The 12,110-nt window shown below is 34.2% G+C and overlaps 1 protein-coding gene across 3 annotated transcripts in view; it reads right to left on the reverse strand.

The window, feature by feature from the left end:
* The window catches only part of LOC145664415 (uncharacterized), a 123,454-nt gene that overhangs the window by 40,022 nt on the left and 71,322 nt on the right, over positions 1-12,110 (reverse strand). For all 3 annotated transcript variants that reach the window (XM_081731095.1, XM_081731098.1, XM_081731096.1), the window contains 2 exons: positions 8,421-8,657; positions 2,351-2,445 (listed from right to left, as the gene is read on the reverse strand). In XM_081731095.1, coding sequence (XP_081587221.1) covers positions 2,351-2,445; positions 8,421-8,657 — 332 coding nt within the window. The remainder of the gene's footprint in view (positions 1-2,350; positions 2,446-8,420; positions 8,658-12,110) is intronic.

The raw sequence follows: 12,110 nt of genomic DNA on the forward strand, positions 1-12,110 counted from the left end.
CAGGCCCCACTCTGCCCTCCCCTTCGGGTGCCCGTGAATCTGACCTCAGCTCAGCGTTTCCAAATCTGGTGACTACGCTTTGTTCATATGTAACTCTTCCTGTTTCAATTGCAACTGATGAGTGATCATTCTCTAAGTTAAAATTAATCAAGACATATCTCAGAAACAGTATGACCCAAGAACGCCGTTGCGGTGTGGCAATGCTGAGTATTGAGAAAAAAAAAGAGCTCATGAATTGGACATCTCTGATCTGATAAAAGGATTTGCAGAAGCAAAAAGTGAGAAAGAAACACTTCTGATTTTGTATATAATTTGTCGATTTAAAAAGACTGAAAATAGAAAAATGCTTATAAGCGGTTTCACAAGGTTTATTATTTATTTTATAATTATGTAAAATCGTAACATATTATATATATATATTCATTTGAAATCTTTTTGATAATACTGGTTGATACATTACTGTTTATTTACACTACCACTGCAAAAATTCCGAATTTTACGCGAGTAAATTTTTAATGAACAGTACACTCTCTACAGTTTACTTTTAAAAGACATACTACAACGATTTAAAAAAAAAACTATCAATACCCTCTCACTGATAGTTTTCTTTTTGTGGCCATTTCTAAGCGTATGCATAAGTTATAGATGGTCATGCATGGTGCTTATTCGATGGGCGAGGGGGCGTCACTAAGGATTTTGCCTAGGGGTGCTAAAGGCCATTGTTACGCCACTGGATGCACTATTTTGAATTACTGCTGTTTTGTCACAGTGTCTGACGAATTAACTTAAAAATATCACACACCAAAACCAGCGATATAAAGAATACAACTTCCTTAGAATATTAATGTTTCTAAAATTAAGAATATTATTTTTTGAAAACTCAGATTTAAAGACTAGCATTTCCTCCAACTCATCTACGTTTCTTTTTATTTATTTATTTATTTGTCTATTCAGGCAAATTACATAAATATTGATATTAGCTTCATGTTCACCTTGTGGCCAATACACATAAAATTCAAGGTACAAAATTAGGAACAATCTAAACTACTGTATATATTTTTAACAGCTAAGCAAACAAATTTTACCTGTGTCAAATATGAAGATCTTACTGAAGCTGATAAAGATAATCATTACTGCTCTTCTTAGTACATGAAAAAATCCGATAGCTTGTGTTTATGGGACGAAGATTTTGCGTTTGTTAAGATACATAATTAGACAGATAATATACAGGGTGATTGGTAATTCGATGCATTCCTTGCAAGGGGATATTCTACAAGTACTTTGGAACATTTTCACTTATATGAATCGAGGGTCGCAAATCAATAATTTCTGAGTAATTTGCGTATGTGTGATTTCTTTGAAATTTACCGGCTAACGAGAAGTGCGCGAGAAAATTTTACCCTGACCCACTTTCACATATCGTAGAGCAATGATATTTTACATGTGTAATTCTGCATATCTATGTAGGTCATTTGATAATGTACAGCTCGTAACTCTGCACCGTTGCTGTGTTACAGGTCCGAACGTAAAGTAAGATGTAGTGGTCCAAAATCCATTACTGCACCTCAGAAAGCAGCGTAGCAACATCGTAGAAATACTTGCCTTTAGGAAATGACTGCATGGTTGGGAAGAGGTGAAATGAAGATGGTGTGCGGTCAAGAGAAAATGCGAACTATGGCGGATTTCATACCCAGGGCCGTGCATCTGTCTGGCCAATATTCGAGCAGTGAACGGGTGCATTGTTTTCCAAGAGGCGGACACCTTTTGTCAGCATGCCACGCTCTGGGATTTCACAGAATCCCGCAACGCACGCAGCAGTGAGACATAGTATATCCTGGTAATTGTGGTACTCTTTGCCTGAAAAGCAAGTAGTAATACCCCATGCTGATCTCAAATAAACACGATCATCACTTGGTCGCTTAGAGTTGAACACAGACTTCTTTTGGTGGTGGTATGTCGGCACGCTGTCATTGGTTTGACTAGGTTTTTATGCATGTATTTGTACAATAGAATGACTCAAGGATTCGGACCTCCAACTCCTGGGTCACATCGGTCTTTTAGGTGGATCTAGGATTTGGGAAGGAACTGGCCCTGGCCTTCTAGAAGGTACCATTCCGGCCTTCGCCTGGTAGGAGTGAAGAAAACCGAAGAAACCGCTACGAAAAATATCTTTGGTAGGCCGAGGATAATGCGTAAAGATTTTAGGAGGATGGTTAATAACAAACTAGATTGGATTTGTATAGAATAGCATCCAATTAAAGGCTTTTATTTTCGTTGAATGAACCTTCAATTTCCTTAAATAATAGAAATAATTATATAATTTCCCATCAGTTTTGAATTTTAATGTTACCTAATAATGTTTACTTCCATGAGACCTTTAGTTCTTGAGAAAGAATCAGGTAATCCATTCATTCCGTCACAATCACTCCGTTTAAATAGAGGTTTCTGAAATATATTAATACATTAAAATGAGTTTCAGTTATCACTTATTACCAAATACAACTACACTTATAATTTCAGTTAGAAATTATTACTAAACACAATTAATGTAAACTTAAAACTATTTATACATTGAAGAGGTTTGAGAGCCAGGACAAAATAAGAACTATATTTGCGGTCACCTGATCAGAGTAGGAACCTGATCAGAGACTTATATTCCGGACAGCCCAGGCAGTATGTGAAACAAGATAGGATTTCAGCTCAAGAGTTATAAACTTCATTATTGAAAATAAAAACTAGTTGTCTAAGTGCTTCTAGAAAATTCGAAATGAAGTGCATTGTAACGACAGAAATATAAGTGCAGCAGACTTGTATCAGAAACTTCTAGGGAATAAAGATTTCTTATTTATCCTCAAGTTCTTTGCAGATCTATTTTTCTACATAAATGTGCTTTACATTTTGCAATAAAAGAATACAAATGCTGTAAGTAGTGAAAGAGCTTTTAAGGCTATATTTACTTTTGATATGTGAGCAAACACTGAGAAATATATCCAGTAAATATATGAAAATGAATCGGCACGACCGCAAAACAGAACATCCTTAGATATAAATCATACAATGAAACATAATATTAAAGAAACGTGTGATATTATAATTTTGCGAATAAAAGAAATGTTTGAATAGAACCAAGTGCGTGTATTTTAAATAATGGATTTTAAATAATGCATTTTAATTAACAATTTTTAAGGTGTGAAGTTTGGTAAACATAATGCTGACAACACCGATAGCTGAAGACTTGTTTAAGAAATTCAATGAACTAATTCAAACTCAACACACTAACAATGTTCTCTATATACGAAGAGTAGATTACCGCAATAATGAACGGCAATATAAAGTAACTCAGATGTCCTCCGACCTTAAGAATAGAAGACCTGAATATATTATATTTAATATATTTATGCGATAAGTATTTCTGAGAGTACATAAAGCATATATACCTTGAATATCTGTGCATTTTCTTTGTGGTTGGTAATGACAGTGGTGTCAATGATGTTATTTCATCAAGAAAAAAATACACATTACTAGACTTAAAAAAACATACGTGGGACGAGGAAACGACGATATCCCAACAATGGTAATTTCTAAACACCTTCAAGGTACAAAACACAATATCGATAAAGTATTAATAATAATAATAATAATAATAATAATAATAATAATAATAATAATAATAATAATAATAATAATAATAATAATAATAATAAAACGTAATTCACTGAAAGATAGGTATACGAGACCTTTTTTTGTTCGAACCAAGGTTCAAAATTAAATTCAGATATGGACATGAAGTTGGAATAACATTATTGACAGTTTCACTGTATTACCAACCACAGAAGCAACACAAAGGTTCAACATATGTATTCTGTGGAACAGCAATACGTTTTTATTATCAGTTTTAATAATTTAAATTTTTAAGTCATATTTAATTAATTTCATATATTCTATCCCCATTAAACACTGACAGCTGTTAGCGAAAAAAATTATATTTAATTTTTTAAAGCAATACATAGCAGGATACAGAAGAGCAAAGTGACTACCTTTGGAGTTCATAGATAATATTGCTCTTCAAGCGGCTTACATTGTAATGGACGAGGGTAGTCTAAAATTTCCAATATTTGCAAGAAACTTTCAGTTGTTAAACAGTATTTCACCAAGATTACAACGTTAGAATTAACCAACGGACATGAAATTTAATACAACTAATGAGATGAAGATTACATATAGATATCACTCCAAATATATTATAGAAATGCAATGTTGAGACACTCCGATTTGTTGATGTGGGGGGCGGAAGGGTCAATAAATCTCATAATATTTCAATGTTAACTAACATTGAAATTTACAGAAGAAGTATTAAGAATATTGTACAGAAAACTGAGACTGAGTTCTAGCTTATTAAAAACATTGTTAGCATTGAATAATGGCAAAATTAGTGCACAAATTCTGTTGTACCTGCAAGAAAATAATGTAACAGTATAAAAAAAATCACTGAAAAAAACAAGTATAAAGAAAGAAAATATTAAAACATCAATAATAGGAAAGACTGTAAGAAAACATTAGTAAATAAATTAAACAAAAAAAGCTAATAAACAGTTGCAGTGGAAAAGGTACCAGGAAACAATGTTTCGCACCAACATAAAAGCTTTTCTTCTTTTTATAGGAAGAGAGAAATGAGACTGGAACAAAAGACTTAAGTATAAAATACTGATGCAATTTACATTACTCTACTATGATATAGTTAATGAAAATAAATGCATATTCTTCTCCTGCTCCGATATAACTCAAGACTGATGACAATAGTAATATTAGTGTCTTGAGCTTAAACTACATGACTATGGAAAGAGGCTGGGGTACGTTTTGATGAGCGAGGCGGCATTGAAGAACATGTATATGCAGGTGATCTACTATTACGCTATTTGTGTGGATTATGTGCAACATAGCGAAGCGGATATATCAGTATTAAACTTTGAGTATTGTTCAGAATTTATGAAAAAAGTGTCCTTAAGAAAAATGTCGTATCTAATTAATTGCCATACATCCTCTTTCGACTGATTTTTTTCTTACCCAAAACTTCACAATGCAGACAATTCTCAATGTTTAACATTTAAAAAAAAAATAATATACAAGGTGATTCAGAATTTCTATTACACACTTCGCAATATTGTAAAGGAGACCTAGTAGGGCTAGATCAAGTTTTGATTTATATATATATATATATATATATATATATATATATATATAAGTTCGGAAACATAACGTTTTGACAAGATCACATAATGTCATTTCATACTATACAGTTTTGTACGACACAAACGACCAGAGTACAGAAATGCCCATCTCCCGATTTACCTGCGTCACTACAAGAGCTGTTCAACGTGTCGCCCCTGAAGTTCGTTGCAAACAGTTTACTTCCGAAGGATATTTGCATACACACGCTCAAAATTACCTGGTGTGTACTGGATTGTGTCTGCTACCGCCAAAACTCGTGCAACCAGGTTTTCCTCCGACACGAGAGAAGTCTCATACAAAAGACTTTTCATATGGCCCTATATAAAAAAAATTAAAGGACTAAGATCAGATGATCGTGATGGCCAAGAAATTGGTGCACTGCGACCAATCCACATGCTTCCGTATTTATGATTGAGATGTTGTCGTACGTTCTCAGAAAAGTGTTCTTGTGCCCTGTCGTGCAACTGCTATCTTTCAAGAATTTACCTAAAACCTCTTGTAGGAAGGTCAAGTACATTTCAGGCAGTCAGGAAGAGATACGACCCAATCTGACAACCATAGATAACACTAGATAATACCTTCTTAACCCCAAACCAATATTGAAATCCGTAAGACTGTATGAAACGTGAATTTTTGTCACCCCAAATTCGGCTGTGCCGACTGTTGTAAACACCTTTCCTGGTACTTCATCCGTAAAAATTACAAGCCGAGGAGGTAAAAATTACAAGCACAGCGGTGTAAAAACATCCACAGTAATTGACTTGTGGGACAAAATCTGCCGAACCTGTTGCCCATACCTTCTGGAGATGATACGGATAAAGCTGCTGGTTATGTAGAATGTTGCTCTGAGAAATATTTATGTGACGTGCAATGGTGCGAATACTTGTCGCCGAGTTCTCTTCAGTTCAATCCAGGACCTCCTCTGCAGGACTTTGAGTATGATCCATGTACGTGGAGTATCACAGTCGGCCCTGTTCACTTTGAAGATATCTGTTTCTCGCAGGCGTTGCTGTAATCGGGCAAACATTGTATGTGATGGTGTGACACAACGCGGAAACCCTTCTGCACACAGATGTTGCGCAACTTTACCATTACGTCCAGCCTCGTAGTAAATTAACATGTCACTGTTCTCTGCAAAAGTTATTCAATTATACTGCTGTACTGTATTCCGCCATGACTGAATAGCAACTGACACGAAAGACGAATCACATTGGATGATTCACAGCAAACTGTCTTCCGCCACGACTGAGTAGAATTAATGTGAAGGTCGAGGAACACTGGATGGTTCACATCGAACTGTCCTTCGCCACGATTCACAAGCAACTGATGTTAAAATCGAAGCACATCGGATTATACACATAGGACGTTGGTAGCAGACACATGACGTCAGGTACCAGAAATCTTCGCCCTCCGTCAATGTGAGTCGTCTACCGTAACGCCGGAGATATAACATTATGTGATTTTGTCATCTGTGTAGCACCAGAACGGTACGTTTTTGGACTTGTGTTCCTTATCAAAAGTTGATCTACTATGTCCTCTTTACAACCCTTTGAAGTGTGTAATAGGAATTATGAATCACCCTGTATAATAGAATCTTGAAAGCAAGGCGAGTACCTTTTGAGCTTATTGATTTATGAGATTCGGATCAAGTAACAATATGTTTTGTGCACATTTAAATTGCATTGTAAATCAAGCACATCAGTGTATCATAATATCATACTTTTTTTTAAAAAACCCTCGGAGTGAATTAATAATAATAATAAACCGAATTCCATCAGTTAAGTCCGAAGTTATAAACAAAACAGATATAAGAGATTAATGAGCTTACGAGGTTAATTGATTTTGCTGTGAACTCATTATCGTGGTACAATTTGATTTGATGCATTAAGATAGAGAACATTGTTCCGTAATTTTCAGTCTAGTATAAAATTTTCGTGAAATTGAATCTCGAAGAAATGTTCTCCGTGCATGAATGCTTTAAAAACATTGATTATTAGCAGGGCCCGGATCTTGTTGACAAGTCAACTTTTCTCTGTTACGCATAGGACAAGGCAAGTTCAAATAAAAACGGTATCCACCAACTCTAGGTTCTAAAAATATATTTTCTTAGTGTCAACTTTCGGTCACTTTTTGCCGTTTTGAAGTTTGTCATTTTTTCATACTTTAAGTTAACTTTTAGGTCACTTATGATCTTTTTATTCTTTTTCTTCTACATAAGGAAATCTTAAAAAATGAATACTTTTTACGGATTTGAAAAACACGAAATTAAATTATTTCTTTTCCTGCTTTCCAACTATTGGGGTGGAAAAACTGCATTTCTAACAAGCTAATGAACACTAAGCTGTAGCTGGTGGACGAGGGGTGGGGGTTAGTAGGTGTCCAAAGTTTGTGGTTTTGGGTTGTTAACCACAACGGATGTGATCATGTGAGTATAACTAAAAATAAATTACAAGGCATACAAAGATTTTAAACAGGGTTTTTATCTTTATTCTCGTGTGTACAATCCACACTTGCGAATTACTATTCTTTAAGTGTGCTTCATAGTTTAAACTTGGGAGCAAATTGACGCTTTCAGTACATACAGTGCCGTACAATGGACTGACCAATGGACACAAATGATCAATGGACTGTAACTAACTGAGTGAAAAAATTTGAAAATGAGTGAGAAATGGTAATTAAAATTCAACAGATATTAAAAAAAAAAAAGGGTCAGTTTAACGAAAAAAAAAAACGATTAAAACAACGCAAGTTTTAAGGTCAATTTTTGTGAATTTTACGGTAATTTTACAGGAATTTTAGTGTCATTTTATAGGTCACTTTTTAGAAAATTTTAGGTCAACAACATCCGGGCCCTGATTATTAGCATTAATCTCATTGTTAATTTTATAGTTAATGTAAGATCTATGATTATTCCAATGTTTAGACTATACTAAGAATTATCAAAATTCTTGCTACTTGAACTCCATTGTTGAAATTATAATCCCCGTAAGTTTTTTTTACGATTATTATAATGTTTAGGTTTCATTGAAAATGATCAAAAAAATTGCTGCTACATTAACGAATATTGATATTAATTCCTATATTAGTTTCATTACGATTTACTAATACTTATATTAATTTCACTTTCGTGTTCAATTTCGTGTTCAATCGTAGAAGAGATTAAGAAAAAAGAGAATACCCCATATACTCACTGTTTGTCGAATCCACTCGGTCGTGATTCCTAAGGTAGAAAGGCCACCTGCAAAGTCTTCTTTATCTGTAGTAGTGGATATTGATTTATGGGAAGGTAGTTCACTTTTAGACACCGTTGATACTGCTCGGAAAACAACTGATATTGTCAGAGTAGGACATGATGGACTTATTACAACTGAGTTACGTTTTGTATCACCATTTAACAAAATTTTTCGCTTAACAACACACATTTCATCCTGTAAAATAATATTATTATATCTTAATATAACAGTTTTGGCAAAGAATCTGTAGCGAACGGAAATAAATTTAACAAGTTATAGAATAAAGTACGTATGATAGAATAATTCGCAAGATGTAATTCATCTAATGAAATAGAACTTGGTCCAGTCTATTAAATATAGATAATGGAGTTAATTAATTGAGAAACAGAAAAATAAACGGTAAACGGTATTATACGATTTCCAAGGACGTGAAAAGGAAACGTTGGAAAACCGATGTAAAAGTTCTAAAAAGAAGAAGAAGAAGAAGAGACATTACAGATAAACAGATTATATCATTCAGACTGTCAATAGTTCAAACAACTCACACTAGTGATTTTATAACAACAAAAAGACAAGAAGAGTAGTATTCATATCTACTAAAATTTTGGATTGTTATTAAGACTCTACTTGTGTTAATATCAACGCATAAATATCAACGTATATATAAATTTACATTTTCCTGAGGGGTTTCTAGTGTGGGTGATCATCAGATTGGCACCTAATTAACTACTACAATTGCTTCATAAAATATATTAATGTACTGACGAAGTTTTTCTATAATGAGAGTAGCTGCAATAATAAGCTATACCATAAAACTAAAATAAAATATTAGCGACACCCAATAGAAGCGTTGAAAGAATATCAACAGTGGTTGCATATCTACACACACCACAGAACTACCAAAATTAAGTTTACCTTTCTCTAATTCGGAAGATTAAAATAGTATTATACTAAGTACAATATAACATGTAAAGATATGAATCAAACACAAATATAGTTTGCTCTCTCCACTGGTTTAGTGGTTAGCGTCTGCACTTTTGGTGCACAGGTAACGGATTTGATTCCTGGTGGGAAAGCCTTGAGATTTAAACACATTATGGTGGTTCGGATTGTACACTAAACTGATAGTCTGCGTCTCATGTACCATTGCTGCTGAAAAGGTACGCTAAATTCCAACAATAAATACATTTTGCTTTAGAATGTCTTGCTTTGTGTTTTGTCCGAGAATTCAGCCCGAAGGTAGATTTTAGCATAACATAGCTGAACGGGGCTACAAAGCCAATAGAGTAACTCACTGTCTGCTATGGTTTAAATGGTCCTAGGAAACTGGAAATTGTTATACTACTAAAATAATGGTTATAAAATTAAGATTAGAAATGTTATGTACACTAGAGTTAAATAATAATAACTTTATATATATATATATATATATATATATATATATATATATATATATATATATATATATATATATATATATATACTAGCATCAATGACCCGCTTCGCTGGGTTAAATTCAGAAAAAATTAATATGTTCCGTTAGTCAGTCACTTTTTACTATTACTAAAGCGCTCTTTGATATCGCTCATTTTCGATTATTTTTATATATTCCCCTCCCCTCCGCATGTTGCGGTGCACGGTTTCGGGCATGTCATTGTTCATCTCAGCGACCACGAAAAACTATGAATTCGACACTGATATTAGTCATTTCGATCTTTATATATATATATATATATATATATATATATATATATATATATCCCCCTCCCCAAACCCAATTTACGGGGCTGAATTTGGATTAAAACGGCATCAGAAGTGTCATTGTTTATTTCAGAGACCCCAAAAACTATGGATTTGACACTAATATCGGTCGTTTTCGATCATTTTTAAATGTCTCTCCCCTTCCCCACCTCTAAGTTACGCCGTCAAAGTGATACGACAAAAACATCTCAGGCTCAAACTTCATCTTGGTTTTAAATTTGATCGAGATCGGTCCAGTAGTTCAAGAGTTATTAAGTTGTATTTATTTTTATATATCTCCCTCTCCTATTCCCCTACCGTCAAGGGAAAATGACAAAAACCATCTCAGCCCTCAACCACATCTATGTTAAAAATTTGATCAAGATTAATCGTTTGGTTCAAAAGTTATTAAATTTTATTTCTATTTTAACTCGTCCCTTCCCCTCCCCTAAATTCCATCGTCAAAGTGAATAGATAAATACCATCCCAGACCCGAACTTCATCTATGTTGAATACTTAATCGAGATCAATCGGGTGGTTCAAGTCACAAAGACAGTCATTTCCATTTTTACTTTTTATCTCCCCCTTCCCTACGTTGCACCGTCAAAGCTAAATGATAAAAATTATTCCAGGCCAAAACGTCATCTACGTTGAAAATTTGATCGAGATCGGTTGGATGTTTTAAGAGATAAGATTTTTATATATAAATCTCCCCTCCCCTCCCCTTCCCTAGGTTCTACCTTCAAAGTGAAAATATATTAAAAAAAAAAAACTTTCCAGGCCTGAATTTCATCTATGTTAAAAATTTGATCGAGATCAGTCGGGTGGTTCAAGAGTTCTGAAGTTTTATTTATTTTATAGATCTCTCCCCTCTCCTCTCCTCCCCTAAGTTCTACCGTAAAAGTGATATGATAAAAACCACCCCTGGTATGAACCTCATCTATGCTGAAAATTTGATTAAGATCAGTTGGATGGCTTAAACGTGATAAAGTCACAAAGACAGTCACTTTTGCTTTTATTTCTTTTTCATATATCTCCCCCTCACCAAATCCTACGTTGCACAGTAAAAGTGAAATGACGAAAACATTCCAGACCCGAACCTTATCTATGTTGAAAGTTTCATCGAGATCGGTCGGGTGGTTCAAAAGTTATTAAGTTTTATTCATTTTCAAATATTTCCTCCTCCCCTTCCCCTCCTCTAAGATCAATCGTCAAAGTGAAATGATAAAAACTTTCCAGGTTCGAACCTTATCTATGTTGAAAATTTGATTGAGATCGATTTGGCGGTTCAAGAGCTGTTAACGCACGAACGTAGTTACTTTTATTTTCATATATATTGATTTTAGTATATCTCCCCCTCCTCCTCCTCTCCTAAGTTGCTCTGTCAAAGTGAAATGATAAAAAACACCCCAGGCACGATTCTCATCTATGTTGAAAATTTGATCGAGATTGTTTGTTTGGTTCATGAGTTATTAAGTTTTGTTTATTTTTTATAATTCCCCTCCCCCCTCCCCTAAGTTCTACCGGCAAAATGAATATCCAAAAACACTCCCAGGCTAGAATCACATATACGTCAAAAATTTGATCAAGATCGGTTGGTCGGTTCAAGAGATTGAGTCACAAACATAGTCATTTTCAATTTCAGTCATATATATAGGGTGTCCACAAAGTACTGAAACCATTAGAATGAAACATAGCTCCTAAACTATAGTAGATAAAAAGACATGCGGGTTTTTGCAACGTGTTCTACAACTCTCCAAGTTCTATTAAGTTGTGATAGTTGAGTAGTATTCTTATTATTCTGGTAATTGTAATGAAATTAATAGTTGACATGTTTTTTGTATACTTGCAGATTATGAGCGACAATGACGACAGTACAGGAGAAATTCCAATGTGTATGGTGGTATG

Source organism: Thermobia domestica, chromosome 11 (genome assembly GCF_964235325.1).
Source record: "Thermobia domestica chromosome 11, izTheDome1.hap1.1, whole genome shotgun sequence".
Taxonomy (NCBI): Eukaryota; Metazoa; Arthropoda; class Insecta; order Zygentoma; family Lepismatidae; genus Thermobia; species Thermobia domestica.